This window comes from Triticum urartu, chromosome 3, assembly GCF_003073215.2.
Source record: "Triticum urartu cultivar G1812 chromosome 3, Tu2.1, whole genome shotgun sequence".
In the NCBI taxonomy this organism is placed as follows: domain Eukaryota; kingdom Viridiplantae; phylum Streptophyta; class Magnoliopsida; order Poales; family Poaceae; genus Triticum; species Triticum urartu.
Genome location: NC_053024.1, coordinates 612274942 through 612302133, shown reverse-complemented (window position 1 = coordinate 612302133; position 27192 = coordinate 612274942). Strand labels below are relative to the sequence as shown.

At 43.3% G+C, this 27192-nt stretch overlaps 2 protein-coding genes and 1 non-coding gene across 3 annotated transcripts; all 3 read right to left on the bottom strand.

Annotated features, from left to right (window-relative positions):
* Positions 1-3466: 3466 nt before the first annotated feature.
* Positions 3467-4890, bottom strand: LOC125545346 (acidic endochitinase-like). Its single transcript, XM_048709262.1, has one exon. It carries the CDS (start codon positions 4594-4596, stop codon positions 3715-3717), a length of 882 nt encoding a protein of 293 aa, XP_048565219.1. The 5' UTR covers positions 4597-4890; the 3' UTR covers positions 3467-3714.
* Positions 4891-5034: 144 nt separating this feature from the next.
* Positions 5035-8222, bottom strand: LOC125545347 (60S ribosomal protein L10a-like). The gene is made up of 6 exons (XM_048709263.1): positions 8125-8222; positions 7989-8018; positions 6917-7136; positions 6420-6585; positions 5354-5559; positions 5035-5239 (listed from the first exon to the last, which is right to left on the bottom strand). The coding sequence occupies exons 2-6, from the start codon at positions 7991-7993 to the stop codon at positions 5186-5188; spliced, it is 651 nt and encodes a 216-aa protein (XP_048565220.1). The 5' UTR covers positions 7994-8018; positions 8125-8222; the 3' UTR covers positions 5035-5185.
* On the bottom strand, positions 5944-6039 carry LOC125549770. Its single transcript, XR_007301491.1, has one exon. It is a non-coding gene; the product is annotated as a small nucleolar RNA snoR26 (small nucleolar RNA).
* Positions 8223-27192: the final 18970 nt, after the last annotated feature.

Genomic DNA, 27192 nt, shown 5'->3' with positions numbered 1-27192 from the left:
GGGTTGGCTTCGAGGTTGGAGCTCTATGGTGAAGTCGGAGTCGCCCGTTCAAGGCAGCCGGTGATGACGATGACGCTTGCGACTTCTCGGCGAATGCCTTTCTTCTTTGCAGTTTTGTGTCCCATGTCAGTGGCCAGGTTGGCCGATGGTGCCCATATCATATAGGTTGAGTTGTATCGGTTTTAGCTCGGTTTTCCGCCAATTAACCAGACAATTTTCTTCTTCTTAATCAATAAAAATGGCAAATCTTTTGCCTCGTTTCAAAAAAAAGAGTGCGTTCAGAGCACAAACGCCCTACCCTGGTGGACCAAAACATCAACAAGACGTGGAATAAAAATTGAGCGCTCTCCTCTGTTTTCTACACCAGGAGTACCAGGCAGAGTATAATATGCTTGAGAGTGGATTTTTAAAACCCGGATGTATTGGAGGACCTTATTTTAAATACTTTAAAAATCACATTTAAATTTGCAAAAAATTCTGAAATAACTCTACGTGATCATATGGATGTATATTACATATGTGTAAAAGTTTGGTGATGAAATAAGTAAACATGTGAGCTGTACAAAAATGACAATATGGTGATTTTCAAATAGTCAATAATACATGCACTATTCATCTTTCCAAAATCATGATTTTGTCTTTTTTGTATGACTCACATGGTTACTTATTTCAGCGTCAAAATTTGCACATATGTAATATACATCCATAAAAACATGTTGATTTATTTAATGATTTTTTGAAATTTAAAATAGCATTTTGACACTATTCAAAATACAGGGCTCCAATGCACCCGTCCTCCAAAGTGACTTTTTGGTCTTAGAGCATCTACAACCACAACTCGCAAAAATAGTCTCCCAAACACCCGCGGTCGTGTTCGGACATGCCCGCTGGCAGTGACCGGGCAGTGTCCATTTTTCGATATCCACAACTGTAGTAGCCATTGCCCGCGCCAAATCATGCAATGCATGCAGCGACGTAAACAAAATTAATGTAGATCAACATCGAACGATAAATTTCTCCACATAGTTAATAGGACATACTATGGGTTTTTCCTTGTATATTATAGGGAACACAAGCAAGGTTAGACTCTTGCGATCGTGTCTCCCCCGCGGGCGACCGGCCACGCCCCCGGCGCCTCCTCCCCGAGCCCTCCCCCTTCCCTCCCTCCCTGCCGCCGTCGCTCGCGTCCGGCGCCGGGCATGGGCCGGGCGGTGCTGGTGGCGGCGGCAGCTGGCCACTCCCCTCTCGGGTCGCGCCGACGCGGGGTGGGGCGGCGTCGCGGAGTACTCCTAGGCAGCGGCGGTCCAGTGCGGCGGGGAGGGGGGGTTCTCTGTCATGGTCGCAGGCGATCTGCTGGGCGGTGGGGTGGCGCGGCGGCGCGACCTAGCGGTGCCCGCTCGGCCCAGATCTGTTGAGTCCTTCGGGCCCCATCTGGGTCTGGGCGGGCCGGCAGCGGGGAGGGTCGTCGGGGTGGCTCCCGGGAGGCAGGGAGCGGGGATGAGCAGGGTGGATGCTAGTGCCACCCTGCTGCAGTGGGGCTTTGCGGGCCTGATTTGGGCCTAGCCGGGCCAGGGGTGGCCTGGTATGCCCTGCTGCCGCGTCCAGACGGCGACCATGATGGTGTCGAAGGCACGGGCCTCCCGCACGACGGCGGTGGAGGTAGTTCCCTCCCGCGCGGCTCTGGTGCTGCTGCTCCCATCGCCTGGTGCGTCTCTCTTCGTCCTCTTGGCCTCGTGATGGTGATCTCGGTGAGGCGGCGTGGGTGGCGTCAAGACCGCGGTGGCGCATGCTGGTGGGTGGAGAGGTGGTTGGATTGGCTCAGGCCCGGTTGGGCAGTGGGGTTTGGAGTGCGGGAGAAATCCTTGCTGGTTCTTCCAGCTCCGATGCGGGGACACCTACGGGTGCCGCATTCCTTCCTGGAGGGTGTCGGAGGTATCCATGCCCCACCCCCTTCCGCGTGTCGGGGAAAACCCTAGGACATGTCCGGGCAGCAGCATCGTCGGTTTCGCATCCTTTCTTGGAGGTGCTGCTTGGTACGCGGCGGATCGGATCCTTGATTTGTGGTGGGTCGATTTTGGAGGGCACAGTGGTGGCGGGTCATCCATGATTTGTCGAGCTACCATTGTTGGCATTTGTTTCTTCTTCTTTATTCTTTCTCTATTTTTTTGGGCTTGTTGTGCTACTTGCCCGAGCAATTGCTATGTGATTGGTGTTGGTTGCTTCGTAATACAAAGCGGAGGGAACCATTTTTGGATAATAGGACATACTGCATCTAACCCAAAAGACATAGTTCATCCGAACTATAATACAAAAGAAAATATAACTAGATAAAATGTGGAGGCGGTGTCGGCCGGAGTTCACCGCTTCCTCGGGCCATTGCCCTCAATGCAATCCATCTCAATCATTCCTTAATGCAATCCATCTCAATCCATGAGCGGAAAATGCCTTTCACCTAGTCGATTTGATGGAAACGTGCATTTCGTTTTGGTTCATTGGTTATGATCCAAAAACACATGTTCCGCAACTTGAATGCCAAAATACATGACATCTCCACCTTTTAAACCGGAAAGCTTTGGGCCCTCTTATGGATGATATTGAAGTGATTTCGTAAACGTAGTAGTAAAGTCAACAATATTTTTGAATGAAATTAAAAAAAATACTCCTTCCATATTACAGATAAGTACCATTTTGGGCAATGCCTTCACGCAAAAAAATATACTTTGTCCATGAATATCATTTTAAATTTTCCAAGTTGCAAATACAATAGTATAGATTTTTGTCTCAAAAATATTTCTAAAATCTTATATTTTTATGTTGTTTATACATATGTTACATTCAAAGTTAGTAGTCAAACCCAAAATATCACTTATTATGATATGGAGGGAGTAGAAAATATAAGTAAAATTATAATACGAATGAAAAAAAATAGGAACACCATATGTGGTATACAACAAGGAAATTTTAAAAAGAAAAGAAGTCATAAGTATAACGGAAAACCCAGAGAAAATAGAGAGTGATCACAAATAATTCCTAAGGTTTCGTGAATGCTCCTAAACTTGTTTCCTCGCTCTGCTTATTTTTTTTATTTACAGACTATCATTGCAATTCTAAAATGTCATTATTATTTTTATTCCTTTATTCAGTTTTCCTTATTTAACCATTGTTGTGATGTATTGAGAAAATGTTTAGTTTGTGCCACCTATGTGAAACCACTGCCACGTCACCCATCAAACTGCTTCTAGGTAGGAGAGGCCCAAAGTTGTCCTGTCTAAAATATTGAGATGTTATACTGTCAACAACAGCAACAACAATAACAACAAAGTGTTTAGTCCCAAACAAGTTAAGATAGGCTAGAGGTGAAACCCATAAAATCTCGTGACCAACTCATGGCTCTGGCATATGGATAGCATACTGTCAAGTAGTGGTATTCAAATTTAGCATTGATGCTGAACTCGAGCTATAGTTCGTTGACCAATAGTTATACTTTCATTTTATATAGATATACTAACGATGTAGTGCATAATGTAATATGTAGAGTTCCAAATTTGAAGTGATTAGGACATGGCGGCTTCAAAGAAACTACACCGTGATCCTTACATATTGGGACATAGTCGCTACCAATATGATGTTATTTCAAGCAATTAACACCTGATACTATCGTGCAGGAGCGGCACACACGACAGCGCCAATCAAGCGAAGAAACACCAGGGAGAATCACACGTGGCCCTTGATGGCGGAGCTATATCCAGTGTGATCGTCATAGAACTTAGCCCACAGCATGACGCCGCCGTACTTGGGCGTGCCCTTGATGAGCGGCAGTACCGACTTGAGCTTGCCGGCGGGCACGAACCCGGTGCCCGCCGCGTCCTTGGAAGCCGGCAGCCCCAGGAAGAGCTTCCCTATCGGCAATGACTCCCACCTCTTCCACGCGGCCAAGAATGCTCCAGGGCCTGCGCTGATCTGGCACTCCGGGTTGTTGTAGAACTGCACCCACACGAAGTCGAACAGCCCTGTCTTGATCGCGCCATCGTCCCACTGGTCAGGGAAAGGGCACTGTGGCGCCGCGCTCAGCAGCACGCCCTTGTCCAAGTTCTTGAGGTCCCTGGCAAGGTCACCCCAGAACTTGGAGCCGCCTTTCTCGATGTCGAAGTCGATGCCGTCGAGCACAGCGTCCCCGAGGGGGCGAGACGACGACCTCGTGCCGCCCAGGAAGGTGTTCCAGAGATACATGGCAACCTGCCGTGCATCGCCGCGGGACGAGAGGCCGTAGCTGCCGTCCGCGCCCCCGAGGGAGAGGAGGACCTTGACGCCGCGGCGCTGGCACGAGTGGATGTCCTTGCTCAGGATTTTGCAGCCGCCAGATGAAGGGTCACAGTGGCCGGCGAGGTTCAGCTCCGGCTTCTGGCCCTTCCCAAACTTTGGGAGGAAAGCAACGACGACGAACTTGTAGTTACCTGACGCGCACGTCTTAGCCAGCGACACCTCACCGTCGTTCTGGCCCCAGTACACAGCGATGCTGCCGGCATGGCACGTGGCGGAGAGCGCGACCAGGAGGATGGCAGCGAGCTGGAAGGGGGCGAGAGCTCGGCTTGCCATGGCTGGGATCAGTAGCTAGTGACAATGGAATACGTTGTGTTTTTTGAGTCGGGGTGGCTGTTGTTTTTATAGCGGTTTGGGGAAACAGAAACCAAACTTATGCCAGAGAATATAAAATTCGTACACGCATGATCAGGAACCAGATGGGCAACGTCGATACGTTCCAGAGAATTGGGTGTGAAAGCATAGAAGAATTGGGTGTGAAAGCATAAAAGAATTGGGTGTGATCTGAAGACAAAACTCGTCCGTGCAGACTCCAAAGAGATTACTGGGATGCTCCAAGGATGTCAGCGGGGCAGCACGGATACACCGAGATTCCACCGTCCGACACACTCGGTAAAATAAGATTCTGACGGTCGTAAATACCTAAGGAGTAATGCTGAATCTAGTGTAAGCTGATGACAGCAGGCAGAGCAGTAGTAAGGCACAGGGACAACGGATAAAATGTCATCAAGTTCCAGACAATAGAACAAAGCATCTCAGTACAAGACAATAATTGTCACTCCTCAGCGCACGAAAATTTGATAATTGAGAAAGCAACAAAAGTTCCCAAGTTGTCAATCTCCTGGAAATCCTAGAAGACTAGAGCCTAGAACAACCGGTACACCTTCCCCATCGTGCTCTTCAGGTACAAGCATCTCACCTGCAAGAAATTACAGATCAATCAGTAATCTATTTTTAACATATAACCATCAATCAATAGCCAAATGTTGATGAAAATATTGTGTGCAGGTATGGCAGGGGGCACATAACATACGTTTTGCCAGTTCTTCTTCAACAGAGAGACGAGGAAGTTGACGCTCATCTGCACGTTCTGGAAGATCTGCTTCTCCTCCATACCCAGGTGGCCAACGGCAACACCCATGCAAAGCACCTTTTTCAACTGGAACTTGACTGTGGCCTTGGTCTCATTAACCTTGGACTCAAGGGATTCCTGGTGAGACACCAAAGTTGGAAACTTTCCTGCAGTTGATTATCACGTAAGAACAAGAGTAGTAACAAGGTAGAAAACAACACTTCAGTTACTAAGTATAGTCCAGAAGATAGCAACGTATGCCTAATTGCGTCATACACTACGAAGTACATAATCTAAACAAAATACATTGACATGCCAAAGTGTATGTCTGTAAATTTCAATAAAAATCCACTAGAAGGTATGATTTTAACATAGATTTCAGCATTCATCAATGGACTACTAAAGACCAGTAAACCCTAGGCCTTGCCACAAACCCAGTTCCCATATTTCTTACCTAAGAAAAACAGAAATATTATAAAGGCACAGTTTTATATACTTGTGGAATTTACATTTAGGGAACAAGGATTTGCAGTAATATATGTAACAAAAAGGAGCATCTCAGAATATTTTCCCCAATGCTTTCTTCATAGGTAAGCATACCTCAAAGTGCAAGGATGAATATAGAGGAAGCAGATCACAGATGCTCTCAAAAATAAAATAAAGACAGAGACGTTATGCCAGCAAGAGATAGCGATGCTATAGTGTGCCAGTGAGCTACTAAGGTTAAACAACACAAGCAGACAGCAAAGATGCTACTCCCTCCATCCCAAAATAAGTGACTCCACTTTGTAGTACCTTTAGTACAAAGTTGAGTCACTTATTTTGGGACAGAGGGAGTATGATTTACTGTATTTCATAGCATGGCCCACTTTTAATAACCTATGACTAAATGCAATATCCATGCAAAAGCGATGAGATGTTTATTTGGCAATAAAAATAACTGCCAATAGTCAAAGTTAATCAAACATGAACTGATCACACCAGCAAACAGTCTTCTAATGCAGAACATGGAACAAGAAATACATACCTGCCTTGTTAAGACCAGGTCCAAGAAGTCGGGGAATCTGCTTAATGATAGCCTCAGATGCAAGGAAAGCATGATACTTCTTTGCAAGCTTCTTGACCAGCTTCTTGTTTTTGTTCATCTTCTTAAGGGATTCCACATCCATGCAGTCTAGGCCCATTTTCCCTGCCTGCATCCAGCATTGATAACAAGAGTACAACAGAAATATCAGGAAATGTAAAGCAAAGAATTGCTGAATAGCATACAATCTAAAACAAATGATAAAACTAAGTGTTGCTAGTGAAACATTATAAAAATGAACTTATGGCTCAAGAAAAATACTTTGCATGTATGAAAAGTTCTGACTGAAGGTAGAAAATCACTGGACTTATACTGGGTTTTGAATGATCAAGGTAAACAACTCATTTCACTAAACACAAGTGAAAACCATATTGAAGAACAATAAACTTAATTATGTTTTCAGCACAGGTGAAATAAAAATTGATAGAAGCATATGGTACCTCTTCAACGTGCTGGGCATCACCAAGCATGCAAACCCTCATCTTTGGGCGAGGGATGTGAGGAAGCTTGACAGAACCACTGAAACGCTTGTCCTTTTGCGGGTCATAGTTCTTCAGACCAATCTGCAGCTCAATGGTTTCAACGAACTTGCGGTTCTTCTCACGGCAGTCATTGATAATGTTTGTGATTGCCTCCCTCAGGGCGTCGCTCTGCAACTTACTGAAATATGGAGGAATCAGCAGTTAGTTGAATGGTACGGCACGACAATGGAGGTTAAGTTCTATGCTTCTATAACTGGCAAGGTGCCAATAAAACACGACCTACGTTTGCAAGAAACACATACGGCTCTAATAAGCTTGTGAGGACTTCATGCAGCAGCATCAGTAACTAAGCTTGTAAAAAGTTCAGCTAAATATAAAGGATGTTGCTAATTCGCAGAACAGGTTCAACAAAAACTGATGTTCACAGCAATTAAACATATAAATCACAGCATTGTGCAGCGGACACAAAGGGGCGCCTACAAACAGAAAGACTAGATTCGATACAGACTTATTCCTTCACTTATGGAAATTTTGCAGGAATGCTCCCATCCCAGAGCAAGCTAGCTGCCGCTGAACAAATATATTTAGCATCTAATGCCGCTACAGCTTTCTAGGGACAGCGTGGCATGCAACAAATTCATGGGTCTGATTCTATGAACTCTTTCGGAAATGTATCTAGCGACTGACAAGATAGATGATACAGTATATAGCATCTAATGTAGATCTACAGGACGCATCAGTGCTTGCTCCAACAAACAAAAGGGAAAACAAGCATGCTTTCTGATTAAAAAGCAACCACACCAAGGATGCGAGGCATGTAACACGGTACGAAAGATAAATTTGCTCGCCGCTAACAACCGCTCGGTAAATCCTAAGCACCACGGAACAGACCAGTCGCCACAGCAGCAAACAAACTGACTAGCGACCAATGCTGGATCACATAGTTAACAGACTGTAAACATCTCACGGATCCCGCACCCCAAAGCAAACCAAAACTACTGTCGGGGCCAAAGGAGAAGCGTGTCCGTACCTCATGGCGCCGGCGGTGGGAGCACTGTTCCTGCGCAGCGACAGAGAGGGAGAAGAATGGCGGGGCAGACGGAAGGAACAGACGAGTTAAATGGAAGCACCAAGAGAGGAGAAAGGGAGAGGCGGAGGTGGCTTACCGCGACGAGGCAGGGTGGGAGGAGGGGGCGGCGCGGCGGAGTGGAAACCCTAGAGCCTGGTTTTATATCTATGCCGGGAAGCCTAAACCCTAAAACGCTCGTTTACCTTGGTGGGCCGGGCTGTGGGCTTGAACTTGACTTCGGCCCATAGATTGTTGGTGGGCCGGAAGTTTTCTTTTCCCTTCTTTCGTGTCGTTTTTTTTTCTCAAAAAAAAGTGTCTTTTTTGTGGGGTTTTTTTTTAGTTTTTCTCTAGGTGGCTGGTTCAATTTGCCTCACAAAATAAAGGTGGCTGGTTCAATATATTCTCCTTTAAAAAAATTAAGCTCTCATACAAAAGGTGGCTGGTTCAATTGATTTGGTTAAATTTTTGCGAAGAGTACGAGTAGTTTGCATGGGGAAAAATCTTATGCGACTCGGGTCGCATGCTCCCAATGGTTGGACCCTCTCCATCAGTTGACAAGTAGTCAAACGAATCTCAAAGCCATCAGCCAGTTGTCCCCTTCCCAGAAGTAAATCGTGAATGTCATGTTTCTCTCTCCAGTGCCCCACTCTCCTGCCTCCGGTGCTAGATGTTCGTTGTCGTCGTCGTCGTCGTCGCCGTAACTCGCCTTGTCGCGCTATCGCGGAGGTGTCGGCGATCCTGAAGGAAATATGCCCTATAGGCAATAATAAAGTTGTTATTTATATTTTCTTATATCATGATGAATGTTTATTATTCATGCTAGAATTGTATTAATCAGAAACTTAGTACATGTGTGAATACATAAGACAAACAGAGTGTCCCTAGTGTGCCGCTACTTGACTAGCTCGTTAATCAAAGATGGTTAAGTTTTCTAGCCATAAACATGTGTTGTCATTTGATGAACGGGGTCACATCAATAGAGAATGATGTGATGGACAAGACTCATCTGTTGGCTTAGCACTATGATTGTTTAGTTTATTGCTATTGCTTTCTTCATGACTTATACATGTTCCTATGACTATGAGATTATGCAACTCCCTAATACCGGAGGAACACTTAGTGTGCTATCAAACGTCACAACGTAACTGGGTAATTATAAAGATGCTCTACAAGTGTCTCCAATGGTGTTTCTTGACTTGGCATAGATCGAGATTAGGATTTGTCACTACGAATGTCGGAGAGGTATCTCTGGGCCCTCTCAGTAATGCTCATCATTATAAGCCTTGCAAGCAATGTGACTAATGAGTTAGTTACGGAATGATGCATTACGGGGCGAGTAAAGAGACTTGTCGGTAACGAGATTGAACTAGGTATGATGATACCGATGATCGAATCTCGGGTAAGTAACATATCGATGACAAAGAAAACAACGTGTGTTGTTATACGGTTTGACCGATAAAGATCTTCGTAGAATATGTAGGAGCCAATATGAGCATCCAGGTTCCGTTATTGGTTATTGACCGGAGATGTGTCTCAGTCATGTCTACATAGTTCTCGAACCCGTAGGGTCCGCACGCTTAACGTTCGACGATGATTGTTATTATGAGTTTATGTGATTTGATGACCGAAGGTTGTTCGAAGTCCCGGATGAGATCACGAACATGACGAGGAGTCTTGAAATGGTTGAGACATAAAGATTGATATATTGGACCATGTTATTCGGGCACTGGAAGTGTTTCAGATAGTTTCGGGTAAATACGGAGTGCGGGAGGGGTTACCGGAACCCCCCGGGGGGGGGGAACTAATGGGCCACCATAGGCCTTGTTGGAGAGAGAGGAGGGCAGCCCCCTGTAGTCCAACCCCTGCAGTCCGAATTGGACAAGGGAAGGGAGGGCGGCGCCCCCCCTTTCCTACTCCCTCTCCCTCTCCTTCCTTCCCCCCCCCCCTATTCCTTATGGAGGAATCCTACTAGGATTGGTAATCCTAGTAGGACTCCTTATCCTTGGGTGCGCCCCTAGGGTCGGCCGGCCTCCCCCTCCCTCCTTTATATACGGGGCAGGGGGGCACCCTAGAACACACAAGTTGATCTTTTAGCCATGTGCGGTGCCCCCCTCCACAGTTACACACCTCGGTCATATCGTCGTAGTGCTTAGGCGAAGCCCTACGCCGGTAACTTCATCATCATCGTTGATAACCCACAAGTATAGGGGATCAATTGTAGCCTCTTTCATAAGTAAGAGTGTCGAACCCAACGAGGAGCTAAAGGTAGAACAAATATTCCCTCAAGTTCTATCGACCACCGATACAACTCTACGCACGCTTGACGTTCGCTTTACCTAGAACAAGTATGAAACTAGAAGTACTTTGTAGGTGTTGTTGGATAGGTTTGCAAGATAATAAAGATTACGTAAATAAAAAGTAGGGGCTGTTTAGATAAAGACACAACTAAGTTAGTTTTAGTAAAGAGCTTTTTGTTACGAGAAAGTTATTTGTCCCTAGACAATCGATAACTAGACCGGTAATCACTATTGCAATTTTATATGAGAGAGAGGCATAAGCTAACATACGTTCTCTACTTGGATCATATGCACTTATGATTGGAACTCTAGCAAGCATCCGCAACTACTAAAGATCATTAAGGTAAAACCCAACCATAGCATTAAAGCATCAAGTCCTCTTTATCCCATACGCAACAACCCCCTTACTCGGGTTTGTGTTTCAGTCACTCACACAACCCACTATAAGCGAATCATGAACGTATTGCAACACCCTACAGCGGGGATCCCTCACGCTTGCGCGGCACGGAGAGCACCATAGGACATCACCAATAATAAAACATGCAACTCAAACCAATCTTGATCATCAAATAACCCATGGGACAAAATGGATCTACTCAAACACCATAGGATAGCCATACATCATCAGGAAATAATATATAGCGTTGAGCACCATGTTTAAGTAGAGATTACAGCGGGTAAGAGAGAGGTTACACCGCTGCATAGAGGGGGGAAGAGTTGGTGATGATGGCTGTGAAGTTGTTGGTGAAGATTGCGGTGATGATGATGAAGGAAATATGCCCTAGAGGCAATAATAAAGTTATTATTTATTTCCTTATATCATGATAAAAGTTTATTATTCATGCTAGAATTGTATTAACCGGAAACATAATACATGTGTGAATACATAGACAAACAGAGTGTCACTAGTATGCCTCTACTTGACTAGCTTGTTAATCAAAGATGGTTATGTTTCCTAACCATGGACAAAGAGTTGTCATTTGATTAACGGGATCACATCATTAGTTGAATGATCTGATTGACATGACCCATTCCATTAGCTTAGCACCCGATCGTTTAGTATGTTGCTATTGCTTTCTTCATGACTTATACATGTTCCTATGACTATGAGATTATGCAACTCCCGTTTGCCGGAGGAACACTTTGTGTGCTACCAAACGTCACAACGTAACTGGGTGATTATAAAGGAGCTCTACAGGTGTCTCCAAAGGTACATGTTGGGTTGGCGTATTTCCGAGATTAGGATTTGTCACTCCGATTGTCGGAGAGGTATCTCTGGGCCCTCTCGGTAATGCACATCACTTAAGCCTTGCAAGCATTGCAACTAATGAGTTAGTTGCGGAGATGATGTATTACGGAAACGAGTAAAGAGACTTGCCGGTAACGAGATTGAACTAGGTATGGGATACCGACGATCGAATCTCGGGCAAGTAACATACCGATGACAAAGGGAACAACGTATGTTGTTATGCGGTCTGACCGATAAAAGATCTTCGTAGAATATGTAGGAGCCAATATGAGCATCCAGGTTCCGCTATTGGTTATTGACCGGAGACGTGTCTCGGTCATGTCTACATTGTTCTCGAACCCGTAGGGTCCGCACGCTTAAGGTTACGATGACAGTTATATTATGAGTTTATGCATTTTGATGTACCGAAGGTTGTTCGGAGTCCCGGATGTGATCACGGACATGACGAGGAGTCTCGAAATGGTCGAGACATAAAGATTAATATATTGGAAGCCTATGTTTGGATATCGGAAGTGTTCCGGGTGAAATCGGGATTTTACCGGAGTACCGGGAGGTTACCGGAACCCCCCGGGAAGTATATGGGCCTTAGTGGGCCTTAGTGGAAGAGAGGAGAGGTGGCCAGAGATGGGCCGCGCGCCCCTCCCCCCCTTGGTCCGAATAGGACAAGGAGAGGGGGCCGGCCCCCCTTCCTCCTCTCTCTCCTCTTTTCCCCCCTCCGAGAATCCTATTCCAACTAGGAAAGGGGGGGAGTCCTACTTCCGGAAGGAGTAGGACTCCTCCTGGCGCGCCACCTCTTGGCCGGCCAGCTCCCCCCTTTGAGCCTTTATATACGGAGGCACGGGGCACCCCTAGAGACACAAGTTGATCCACGTGATCATATTCTTAGCCGTGTGTGGTGCCCCCTTCCACCATAGTCCTCGATAATATTATAGCGGTGCTTAGGCGAAGCCCTGCGACGGTAGTACATCAAGATCGTCACCACGCCATCATGCTGACGGAACTCTTCCCCGACACTTTGCTGGATCGGAGTCCGAGGATCGTCATCGAGCTGAACGTGTGCTAGAACTCGGAGGTGCCGTGGTTTCGGTACTTGATCGGTCGAGCCGTGGAGACGTACGACTACATCAACCAAGTTAACGCTTCCGTTGTCGATCTACAAGGGTACGTAGATCACACTCTCCCCCTCTCGTTGCTATGCATCACCATGATCTTGCGTGTGCGTAGGAATTTTTTTGAAATTACTACAAATCCCAACAGTGGCATCCGAGCCTAGGTTTTATGTGTTGATGTTATATGCACGAGTAGAACACAAGTGAGTTGTGGGCGATATAAGTCATACTGCTTACCAGCATGTCATACTTTGGTTCGGCGGTATTGTTGGACGAAGCGGCCCGGACCGACATTACGCGTACGCTTACGCGAGACCGGTTCTCCCGACGTGCTTTGCACAAAGGTGGCTAGCGGGTGACGGTTTCTCCAACTTTAGTTGAACCGAGTGTGGCTATGCCCGGTCCTTGCGAAGGTTAAAACAGCACCAACTTGACAAACTATCGTTGTGGTTTTGATGCATAGGTAAGATTGGTTCTTGCTTAAGCCCGTAGCAGCCACGTAAAACTTGCAACAACAAAGTAGAGGACGTCTAACTTGTTTTTGCAGGGCATGTTGTGATGTGATATGGTCAAGACATGATGCTAAATTTTATTGTATGAGATGATCATGTTTTGTAACCGAGTTATCGGCAACTGGCAGGAGCCATATGGTTGTCGCTTTATTGTATGCAATGCAATCGCGCTGTAATGCTTTACTTTATCACTAAGCGGTAGCAATAGTTGTGGAAGCATAAGATTGGCGAGACGACAACGATGCTACGATGGAGATCAAGGTGTCGCGCCGGTGACGATGGTGATCACGACGGTGCTTCGGAGATGGAGATCACAAGCACAAGATGATGATGGCCATATCATATCACTTATATTGATTGCATGTGATGTTTATCTTTTATGCATCTTATCTTGCTTTGATTGACGGTAGCATTATAAGATGATCTCTCACTAATTATCAAGAAGTGTTCTCCCTGAGTATGCACCGTTGCGAAAGTTCTTCGTGCTGAGACACCACGTGATGATTGGATGTGATAGGCTCTACGTTCAAATACAACGGGTGCAAAACAGTTGCACACGCGGAATACTCAGGTTATACTTGACGAGCCAAGCATATACAGATATGGCCTCGGAACACGGAGACCGAAAGGTCGAGCGTGAATCATATAGTAGATATGATCAACATAGCGATGTTCACCAATGAAACTACTCCATCTCACGTGATGATCGGACATGGTTTAGTTAATTTGGATCACGTAATCACTTAGAGGATTAGAGGGATGTCTATCTAAGTGGGAGTTCTTAAGTAATATGATTAAATTGAACTTAAATTTATCATGAACTTAGTCCTCGTAGTATTTTGCAAATTATGTTATAGATCAATAGCTCGCGTTGTTGCTTCCCTGTGTTTATTTTGATATGTTCCTAGAGAAAATTGTGTTGAAAGATGTTAGTAGCAATGATGCGGATTGGATCCGTGATCTGAGGTTTATCCTCATTGCTGCACAGAAGAATTATGTCCTTGATGCACCGCTAGGTGACAGACCTATTGCAGGAGCAGATGCAGACGTTATGAATGTTTGGCTAGCTCAATATGATGACTACTTGATAGTTTAGTGCACCATACTTAAATGGCTTAGAATCGGGACTTCGAAGACGTTTTGAACGTCATGGACCATATGAAGATGTTTCAGGAGTTGAAGTTAATATTTCAAGCAAATACCCGAGTTGAGAGATATGAAGTCTCCAACAAGTTCTATAGCTAAAAGATGGAGGAGAATCGCTCAACTAGTGAGCATGTGCTCAGATTGTCTGGGTACTACAATCGCTTGAATCAAGTGGGAGTTAATCTTTCAGATAAGATAGTGATTGACAGAATTCTTTAGTCACCATCACCAAGTTAGTAGAACTTCGTGATGAACTATAATATGCAAGGGATAACGGAAACAACTCCCAAGCTCTTCGTGATGCTGAAATCAACGAAGGTAGAAATCAAGAAAAACATCAAGTGTTGATGGTTGACAAGACTACTAGTTTCAAGAAAAGGGCAAAGGGAAGAAGGGGAACTTCAAGAAGAACGGCAAACAAGTTGTTGCTCAAGTGAAGAAGCCCAAGTCTGATCCTAAGCCTGAGACTAAGTGCTTCTACTGCAAAGGGACTGGTCACTGGAAGCAGAACTACCCCAAGTGATTGGCGGATAAGAAGGATGGCAAAGTGAACATAAGTATATTTGATATACATGTTATTGATGTGTACTTTACTAGTGTTTATAGCAACCCCTCAGTAATAGATACTAGTTCAGTTGCTAAGATTAGTAACTCGAAACGGGAGTTGCAGAATAAACAGAGACTAGTTAAGGGTGAAGTGACGATGTGTGTTGGAAGTGGTTCCAAGAATGATATGATCATCATCGCACACTCCCTATACTTTTGGGATTAGTGTTGAACCTAAATAAGTGTTATTTGGTGTTTGCGTTGAGTATGAATATGATTTGATCATGTTTATTGTAATACAGTTATTCATTTAAGTAAGAGAATAAATTGTTGTTCTGTTTACATGAATAAAACCTTATATGGTTACACACCCAATGAAAATAGTTCGTTGGATCTCGATCGTAGTAATACACATAATCATAATATTGAAACCAAAAGATGCAAAGTTAATAATGATAGTGCAACTTATTTGTGGCACTGCTGTTTAGGTCATATTGGTGTTAAAGCGCATGAAGAAACTCCATGCTGATGGGCTTTTGGAATCACTTGATTATGAATCAGTTGATGCTTGCGAACCATGCCTCATGGGCAAGATGACTAAGACTCTGTTCTTCGGAACAATGGAGCGAGCAACAAATTTGTTGGAAATCATACATACTGATGTATGTGGTCCGATGAATATTGAGACTCGCGACAGGTGTCATTATTTTCTGATCTTCACAGATGATTTGAGCAGATATGAGTATATCTACTTGATGAAACATAAGTCTGAAACATTTGAAAAGTTCAAAGAATTTCAGAGTGAAGTGGAAAATCATCGTAACAAGAAAATAAAGTTTCTACGATCTGATCGTGGAGAAGAGTATTTGAGTTATGAGTTTGGTCTTCAGTTAAAACAATGTGAAATAGTTTCACTACTCACACCACCTGGAACACCACAACATAATGGTGTGTCCGAACGTCATAACTGTACTTTATTAGATATGGTGCGGCCTATGATGTCTCTTACCGATCTACCACTATCGTTTTGGGGTTATGCATTAAAGACAGCTGCATTCACGTTTAAAAGGGCACCATCTAAGTCCGTTGAGACGACACAATCTGAACTGTGGTTTGGCAAGAAACCAAAGTTGTCGTTTCTTAAAGTATGGGATTGTGATGCTTATATGAAAAAGTTTCATCCTGATAAGCTCAAACCCAAATCGGAGAAATATGTCTTCATAGGATACCCAAAGGAGACTATTGGGTACACCTTCCATCACAGATCCGAAGGCAAGACATTCGTTGCTAAGAATGGATCCTTTCCATAGAAGGAGTTTCTCTCGAAAGAAGTGAGTGGGAGGAAAGTAGAAAACTTGATAAGGTAATTGTACCATATCCCTTATTGGAAAGTAGTTCATCACAGAAATCTGTTCTTGTGACTACTACACCAATTAGTGAGGAAGCTAATGATGATGATCATGTAACTTCAGATCAAGTTACTACCGAATCTCGTAGGTAAACCAGAGTGAGATCCGCACCAGAGTGGTACGGTAATCCTGTTCTGGAAGTCATGTTACTAGACCATGACGAACTTGCGAACTATGAAGAAGCGATGGTGAGCCCAGATTCCGCAAAATGGCTTGAGGCCATGAAATCTGAGATGGGATCCATGTATGAGCACAAAGTATAGACTTTGGTTGACTTGCCTGATGATCGGCAAGCCATAGAAAATAAATGGATCTTCAAGAGGAAGACGGACGCTGATAGTAGTGTTACTATCTACAAAGCTAGAATTGTCGCAAAAGGTTTTCGACAAAGTTCAAGGTGTTGACTACGATGAGATTTTCTCACTCGTATTGATGTTTAAAAGTCTTTCCAAATCATGTTAGCAATTGCCGCATTTTATGAAATCTGGCAAATGGATAAGAAAACTGCAATCCTTAATGGATTTCTTAAAGAAAGAGTTGTATATGATGCAACCAGAAGGTTTTGTCAATCCTAAAGGTGCTAACAAAATAAGCAAGCTCTAGCGATCCATCTATGGACTGGTGCAAGCATCTCGGAGTTGGAATAAACGCTTTGATAGTATGATCAAAGCATATAGATTTATACAGACTTGCGGTGAAGCCTGTATTTACAAGAAAGTGAGTGGGAGCACTACAACATTTCTGATAAGTATATGTGAATGACATATTGTTAATCGGAAATAATGTAGAATTATTCTGCAAAGCATAAAGGAGTGTTTGAAAGGAGTTTTTTAAAGAAAGACCTCGGTGAATCTGCTTACATATTGAGCATCAAGATCTATAGAGATAGATCAAGACGCTTGATAAGTTTTTTTTCAATGAGTACATACCTTGACAAGATTTTGAAGTAGTTCAAAATGGAACAGTCATAGAAAGGGTTCTTACCTGTGTTACAAGGTATGAAATTGAGTAAGACTCAAAGCCCGACCACGGCAGAAGATAGAAAGAGAATGAAAGTCATTCCCTATGCCTCAACCATAGGTTCTATAAAGTATGCCATGCTGTGTACCAGATCTATTGTATACCCTACACTGATTTTGGCAAGGGAGTACAATAGTGATCTAGGAGTAGATCACTCGACAGCGGTCAAAATTATCCTTAGTGGAATAAGGATATGTTTCTCGATTATGGAGGTGAAAAAAGGTTCGTCGTAAAGAGTTACATCGATGCAAGTTTTGACACTGATCTAGATAACTTTAAGTCTCAATATGGATACATATTGAAAGTGGGAGCAATTAGCTAGAGTAGCTCCGTGCAGAGCATTGTTGACATAGATATTTGCAAAATACATATGGATCTGAATATGGCAGACCCGTTGACTAAAATTCTCTCACAAGCAAAACATGATCACACCTTAGTACTCTTTGGGTGTTACTCACATAGCGATGTGAACTAGATTACTGAATCTAGTAAACCCTTTGGGTGTTGGTCACATGGCGATGTGAACTATGGGTGTTAGTCACATGATGATGTGAACTATCGATGTTAATCACATGGTGATGTGATCTAGATTATTGACTCTAGTGCAAGTGGGAGACTGAAGGAAATATGCCCTAGAGGCAATAATAAAGTTATTATTTATTTCCTTATATCATGATAAAAGTTTATTATTCATGCTAGAATTGTATTAACCGGAAACATAATACATGTGTGAATACATAGACAAACAGAGTGACACTAGTATGCCTCTACTTGACTAGCTCGTTAATCAAAGATGGTTATGTTTCCTAACCATGGACAAAGAGTTGTCATTTGATTAAACGGGATCACATCATTAGTTGAATGATCTGATGGACATGTCCCATTCCATTAGCTTAGCACCCGATTGTTTAGTATGTTGCTATTGCTTTCTTCATGACTTATACATGTTCCTATGACTATGAGATAATGCAACTCCCATTTGCCGGAGGAACACTTTGTGCTACCAAACGTCACAACGTAACTGGGTGATTATAAAGGAGCTCTACAGGTGTCTCCAAAGGTACATGTTGGGTTGGCGTATTTCGAGATTAGGATTTGTCACTCCGATTGTCGGAGAGGTATCTCTGGGCCCTCTCGGTAATGCACATCACTTAAGCCTTGCAAGCATTGCAACTAATGAGTTAGTTGCGGGATGATGTATTACGGAACGAGTAAAGAGACTTGCCGTGTAACGAGATTGAACTAGGTATGGATACCGACGATCGAATCTCGGGCAAGTAACATACCGATGACAAAGGGAACAACATATGTTGTTATGCGGTCTGACTGATAAAAGATCTTCGTAGAATATGTAGGAGCCAATATGAGCATCCAGGTTCCGCTATTGGTTATTGACCGGAGACGTGTCTCGGTCATGTCTACATTGTTCTCGAACCCGTAGGGTCTGCACGCTTAAGGTTACGATGACAGTTATATTATGAGTTTATGCATTTTGATGTACCGAAGGTTGTTCGGAGTCCCGGATGTGATCACGGACATGACGAGGAGTCTCGAAATGGTCGAGACATAAAGATTGATATATTGGAAGCCTATGTTTGGATATCGGAAGTGTTCCGGGTGAAATCGGGATTTTACCGGAGTACCGGGAGGTTACCGGAACCCCCCGGGAAGTATATGGGCCTTAGTGGGCCTTAGTGGAAGAGAGGAGAGGTGGCCAGAGATGCGCCGCGCGCCCCTCCCCCCCTTGGTCCGAATAGGACAAGGAGAGGGGGCCGGCCCCCCTTCCTCCTCTCTCTCCTCTTTCCCCCCCTCCGAGAATCCTATTCCAACTAGGAAAGGGGGGGAGTCCTACTCCCGGAAGGAGTAGGACTCCTCCTGGCGCGCCACCTCTTGGCCGGCCAGCTCCCCCCTTTGAACCTTTATATACGGAGGCACGGGGCACCCCTAGAGACACAAGTTGATCCACGTGATCATATTCTTAGCCGTGTGCGGTGCCCCCTTCCACCATAGTCCTCGATAATATTGTAGCGGTGCTTAGGCGAAGCCCTGCGACGGTAGTACATCAAGATCGTCACCACGCCGTCATGCTGACGGAACTCTTCCCCGACACTTTGCTGGATCGGAGTCCGGGGATCGTCATCGAGCTGAACGTGTGCTAGAACTCGGAGGTGCCGTAGTTTCGGTACTTGATCGGTCGAGCCGTGGAGACGTACGACTACATCAACCAAGTTAACGCTTCCGTTGTCGATCTACAAGGGTACGTAGATCACACTCTCCCCCTCTTTTTGCTATGCATCACCATGATCTTGCGTGTGCGTAGGAATTTTTTTGAAATTACTACGAATCCCAACAGATGATGGCCCCCGGTGGCACTCCGTTGCCACCGGAAGCGAGGGGGGAGAGCCCCCCTCCTTCTTCTTCTTCCTCGACCTCCTCCCTAGATGGGAGAAGGGTTTCCCCTCTGGTCCTTGGCCTCCATGGCGTGGGAGGGGCGAGAGCCCCTCTGAGATTGGATCTGTCTCTCTGTCTCTCTCTCTTTCTGCGTTCTCAGATTCTACCCTTTCACCGTTTCTTATATTCCCGGAGATCCGTAACTCCGATTGGGCTGAAATTTCAACATGATCTCTATCCGGATATTAGCTTTCTTGCGACGAAAGAAGGGCACCAACCGCCTTACGGGGTGGCCACGAGGGTCAGGGGCGCGCCCCCTGCCTTGTGCCCCCCTCGGGCATCGTCTCTAGTGGATTTTTCTTCCCAAAAATCATATATATTCCAAAAAAAATCTCCGTCAGTTTTTATCCCGTTTGGACTCCGTTTGATATGGATATTCTGCGAAACAAAAAACATGCAACAAACAGGAACTGGCACTGGGCACTAGATCAATATGTTAGTCCCAAAAATAGTATAAAAAGTTGCCAGAAGTATATGAAAGTTGTAGAATATTGGCATGGAACAATCAAAAATTATAGATACGACAGAGACGTATCAGCATCCCCAAGCTTAATTCCTGCTCATCCTCGAGTAGGTAAATGATAAAAAAGATAATTTTTGATGTGGAATGCTACCTAGCATAATCTTGATCACATATCTAATCATGGCATGAATATTAAGATACGAGTTATTCAAAGCAATAGTCTATCATTTGACATAAAAACAATAATAATTCAAGCCTACTAATAAAGCAATCATGTCTTTTCAAAATAACATGGCTAAAGAAAGTTATCCCTACAAAATCATATAGTCTGGCTATGCTCCATCTTCACCACACAAAATATTCACATCATGCACAACCCCGATGACAAGCCAAGCAATTGTTTCATACTTTTGACGTTCTCAGACCTTTTCAACTTTCACGCAATACATGAGCGTGAGCCATGGACATAGCACTATAGGTGGAATAGAATGGTGGTTGTGGAGGAGACAAAAGGAGAAGATAGTCTCATATCAACTAGGCGTATCAACGGGCTATGGAGATGCCCATCAATAGATATCAATGTGACTGAGTAGGGATTGCCATGCAAGGGATGCACTAGAGCTATAAGTGTATGAAAGCTCAAACTAAAACTAAGTGGGTGTGCATCCAACTTGCTTGCTCATGAAGACCTCGGGCGTTCGAGGAAGCCCATCATCGGAATATACAAGCCAAGTTCTATAATGAAAATTTCCACTAGTATATGAAAGTGATAACTCAAGAGACTCTCTATATGAAGAACATGGTGCTACTCTGAAGCACAAGTGTGGTAAAAGGATAGTAACATTGCCCCTTCTCTCTTTTTCTCTCATTTTTTATTTTTTTATTTTTTATTTTACTTTTTTGGGCCTTCTCTTTTTTTGCCTTTCTCTTTTTTCTTTTTTTTTACTTTTTTCGTCCGGAGTCTCATCCCGACTTGTGGGGGAATCATAGTCTCCATCATCCTTTCCTCACTGGGGCAATGCTCTAATAATGATGATCATCACACTTTTATTTACTTACAACTCAATATTACAACTCGATACTAGAACAAAGATATGACTCTATATGAATGCCTCTGGCGGTGTACCGGGATGTGCAATGACTCTATATGAATCCGGCATTGACCGTTGTACCATCAGTGTTGTCATTGTTGTTTTGACGATTGTATCTGTTGAGTTGGGACTTGTCGTTGCTATTTTTGGTTTCAGGGGTGCCGGCGTCGCTTGCATTGTTTTTGCTACGGGCCAGCCAACTATCCTCGCCCGCACAAAAGTGGGTCATGAGTGCTATGAGGGCTGCCATGGACTTTGGCTTCTCTTGGCCGAGATGGCGGGCGAGCCATTTGTCGCGGATGCTGTGTTTAAAGGCTATTAGGGCTTCGGCATCCGGACAGTCGACGATCTGGTTCTTTTTAGTTAAGAACCTAGTCCAGAATTTCCTTGCAGACTCTCCGGGCTGTTGAACTATATGGCTTAAGTCATCAGCGTCCGGAGGTCGAACATATGTACCTTGGAAGTTGTCAAGGAAGGCTTCTTCCAAGTCCTCCCAGCTGCCGATGGAATTTTTGGGCAGGTGATGTCTACAACACAACCTTCTTCTTGTCGACGTTGTTGGGCCTCCAAGTGTAGAGGTTTGTAGGACAGTAGCAAATTTCCCTCAAGTGGATGACCTAAGGTTTATCAATCCGTGGGAGGCGTAGGATGAAGATGGTCTCTCTCAAGCAACCCTGCAACCAAATAACAAAGAGTCTCTTGTGTCCCCAACACACCCAATACAATGGTAAATTGTATAGGTGCACTAGTTCGGCGAAGAGATGGTGATACAAGCGGTATATGGATGGTAGATAAAGGTATTTGTAATCTGAAATTATAAAAACAACAAGGTAACTAATGGTAAAAGTGAGCGTAAATGGTATTGCAATGTGTTGAAACAAGGCCTAGGGTTCATACTTTCGCTAGTGTAAGTTCCCTCAACAATACTAACATAATTGGATCATAAAACTATCCCTCAACATGCAACAAAGAGTCACTCCAAAGTCACTAATAGCGGAGAACGAACGAAGAGATTATGGTAGGGTACGAAACCACCTCAAAGTTGTTCTTTCCAATCAATTCGTTGAGCTATTCCTATAAGTGTCACAAACAGCCCTAGAGTTCGTACTAGAATAACACCTTAAGACACAAATCAACCAAAACCCTAATGTCACCTAGATACTCCAATGTCACCTCAAGTATCCGTGGGTATGATTATACGATATGCATCACACAATCTCAGATTCATCTATTCAACCAACACAAAGGACCTCAAAGAGTGCCCCAAAGTTCTACCGGAGAATCACGACGAAAACGTGTGCCAACCCCTATGCATATGTTCATGGGCGGAACCCGCAAGTTGATCACCAAAACATACATCAAGTGAATCACGTGGTATCCCATTGTCACCACAAATATGCACGAAAAGACATACATCAAGTGTTCTCAAATCTTTAAAGACTCAATCCGATAAGATTACTTCAAGGGGAAAACTCAATTCATTACAAGAGAGTAGAGGGGGAGGAGAAACATAAGATCCAACTATAATAGCAAAGCTCGCAATACATCAAGATCGTGCCAAATCAAGAATCACGAGAGAGAGAGAGAGAGATCAAACACATAGCTACTGGTACATACCCTTAGCCCCGAGGGAGAACTACTCCCTCCTCGTCATGGAGAGCACCGAGATGATGAAGATGGCCACCGGAGAGGGATTTCCCCCTACGGCAGGGTGCCGGAACGGGTCTAGATTGGTTTTCGGTGGCTACGGAGGCTTCTGGCGGCGGAACTCCCGATCTAATCTCAGTTCTGGAAGTTTTAGGGTACGTAGGTATATATGGGTGCAGGAGGTACGTCGGAGGAGCTACGGGGGCCCCACGAGGCAGGGGGCGCGCCCTAGGGGGGCTCCCCCACCCTCGTGAGCACCTCCCGTATCTCCTGACATGGAGTCCAAGTCTATCCGGTGGCTTTCGTTCCAAAAATAACTTCTCCAGTTGATTTCGTTCCGTTTCGGCTTCGTTTGATATTCCTTTTCTTCGAAACACTGAAATAGGCATAAAACAGCAAATCTGGGCTGGGCCTCCGGTTAATAGGTTAGTCCCAAAAGTAATATAGAAGTGGATAATAAAGCCCAATATTGCCTAAAACAGTCGATAATATAGCATGGAGCAATCAAAAATTATAGATACGTTGGAGACGTATCAAGCATCCCCAAGCTTAATTCCTGCTCGTCCTCGAGTAGGTAAATGATAAAAAAGATAATTTTTGATGTGGAGTGCTAGTTGGCATAATTTCAATGTAATTCTTCTTACTTGTGATATGAATATTCCGATCCGAAAGATTCAAGACAAAAGTTCATATTGACATAAAAATAATAATACTTCAAGCATACTAACTAAGCAATCATGTCTTCTCAAAATAACATGGCTAAAGAAAGCTATCCCTACAAAATCATATAGTCTGGCTATGCTCCATCTTCACCACACAAAATATTTAAATCATGCACAACCCCGATACAAGCCAAGCAATTGTTTCATACTTTTAATGTTCTCAAACTTTTTCAATCTTCACGCAATACATGAGCGTGAGCCATGGACATAGCACTGTAGGTGGAATAGAATGGTGGTTGTGGAGAGGAAAAAAGGGATAAGATAGTCTCACATCGACTAGGCTTATCAACGGGCTATGGAGATTCCCATTAATAGATATCAATGTGAGTGAGTAGGGATTGCCATGCAACGGATGCACTAGAGCTATAAGTGTATGAAAGCTCAACAAAAGAAACTAGTGGGTGTGCATCCAACTCGCTTGCTCATGAAGACCTAGGGCATTTTGGGGAAGCCCATCATTGGAATATACAAACCAAGTTCTATAATGAAAGATTCCCACTAGTATATGAAAGTGACAACATAGGAGACTCTCTATCATGAAGATCATGGTGCTACTTTGAAGCACAAGTGTGGTAAAAGGATAGTAGCATTGTCCCTTTTATTTTTTATTTGGCCTTTCTTTTTTTATTTGGCCTTTCCTTTTTTATTTGGCCTTTCTTTTTTTCTTTTTTTGGGACAATGCTCTATTGAATGATGATCATCACACTTCTATTTATTTACAACTCAATGATTACAACTCGATACTAGAACAAAGTATGACTCTATATGGATGCCTCCGGCGGTGTACCGGGATATGTGATGATGCATGAGTGACATGTATGAAAGAATTATGAACGGTGGCTTTGCCACAAATACAATGTCAACTACATGATCATGCTAAGCAATATGACAATGATGAAACGTGTCATAATAACGGAACGGTGGAAAGTTTCATGGCAATATATCTCGGAATGGCTATGGAAATGCCATAATAGGTAGGTATGGTGGCTGTTTTGAGGAAGATATATGGTGGGTTTATGGTACCGGCGAAAGTTGTGCGGTACTAGAGAGGCTAGCAATGGTGGAAGGGTGAAGGTGCGTATAATCCATGGACTCAACATTAGTCATAAAGAACTCACATACTTATTGCAAAAATCTATTAGTTATCAAAACAAAGTACTATGTGCATGCTCCTAGGGGGATAGATTGGTAGGAAAAGACCATCGCTCGTCCCCGACCGCCACTCATAAGGAAGGCAATCAATAAATAAATCATGCTCCGACTTCATCACATAACGGTTCACCATACGTGCATGCTACGGGAATCACAAACTTCAACACAAGTATTTCTCAAATTCACAACTACTCAACTAGCATGACTCTAATATCACCATCCTCATATCTCAAAACAATCATCAAGTATCAAACTTCTCTTAGTATTCAACACACTCATAAGAGAATTTTATTATTCTTGAATACCTAGCATATTAGGATTTTAATCAAATTACCATGCTATCAAGACTCTCAAAATAATCTAAGTGAAGTATGAGAGATCAATAGTTTCTATAAAACAAATCCACCACCGTGCTCTAAAAGATATAAGTGAAGTACTAGAGCAAATGACAAACTACTCCGAAAGATATAAGTGAAGATCAATGAGTAGTTGAATAATTATGCAACTATGTGAAGACTCTCTAACATTTAAGAATTTCAGATCTTGGTATTTTATTCAAACAGCAAGCAAATCCTAACAAAAAAAATTGACGCTCCAAGCAAAACACATATCATGTGGCGAATAAAAATATAGCTCCAAGTAAAGTTACCGATGAACGGAGACGAAAGAGGGGATGCCTTCCGGGGCATCCCCAAGCTTAGGCTCTTGGTTGTCCTTGAATATTACCTTGGGGTACCTTGGGCATCCCCAAGCTTAGGCTCTTTCCACTCCTTATTCCGTAGTCCATCGAATCCTTACCCAAAACTTGAAAACTTCACAACACAAAACTTAAAGTAGAAAACTCGTAAGCTCCGTTAGTATAAGAAAGCAAATCACCATCATAAGGTACTTTAATGAACTCATTCTAAATTCATATTGGTGTAATATCTACTGTATTCCAACTTCTCTATGGTTCATACCCTCCGATACTACTCATAGATTCATCAAAATAAGCAAACAACACATCGAAAACAGAATCTGTCAAAAACAGAACAGTCTGTAGTAATCTGGATCAAACGTATACTTATGGAACTCATAAAATTCTCAAATAAATTTCTGGACCTGAGTAATTTATCTATTAATCATCTTCAAAAAGAATTAACTAAATATCACTCTCCAAATAAAAATGGCAGCAGTTCTCGTGAGCGCTAAAGTTTCTGTTTTTTACAGCATGATCGTAAAGACTTTCCCCAAGTCTTCCCAAAGGTTCTACTTGGCACAAACACTAATTAAAAGCATAAAACCACATCTAAACAGAGGCTAGATGAATTATTTATTACTAAACAGGAACAAAAAGCAAGGAACACAAATAAAGTTGGGTTGCCTCCCAACAAGCGCTATTGTTTAATGCCCCTAGCTAGGCGTGATGATTTCAACGATGCTCACATAAAGGATAAGAATTGTAACATAAAGAGAGCATCATGAAGAATATGACTAGCACATTTAAGTCTAACCCTCTTCCTATGCATAGGGATTTTGTGAGCAAACAACTTGTGGGAACATGAATCAACTTGCATAGGAAGGTAAAACAAGCATAACTTCGAAACTTTAAGCACATAGAGAGGAAACTTGATATTATTGCAATTCCTACAAGCATATATTCCTCCCTCATAATAATTTTCAGTAGCATCATGAATGAATTCAACAATATAACCAGCACCTAAAGCATTCTTTTCATGATCTACAAGCATAGATAATTTACTACTCTCCACATAGGCAAAATTCTTCTCATTCGGAATAGTGGGAGTATCATAGGAAACTTGAATACTATAAATTGTTTCCATATTAAAAGAGTAATGTTCAGAGAAGGGGTAATCATAATCATGACAAGTTTTATAAATATAATCACTACTTTTTATAGCATAAGTATCATCACAATAATCATCATAAGTAGGAGGCATGCTATCATCATTATAAACTTGCATATCAAAAGTTGGGAGACTAAAAATATCATCTTCATTAATCATAGCTTCCCCAAGATTGGGACAAACATTAATTGCAGCAAATATATTCTCAAATATGTCATCCTCATCAAACATAGCTTCCCCAAGCTTGGGCCTTTCCATATCATAAGCATAATCACTCTCATCATTAATAGTATAGATAGCACCGATAGTATAGCAATTATCATATTCTTCCAAGCAAGTGCCAAAAAGATTTTCAAGATTATAAGAAGTATCATTATCTTCCATAATTATATTTTCATGAGGCACGATAGTAATAGGAGCAACATTATTTGGGAGAGATATCTTTTTACCTCTCTTCCTTTTTCTTTTCTTCTTCTTCACCACATCATGTGTGGGTTCAATCCT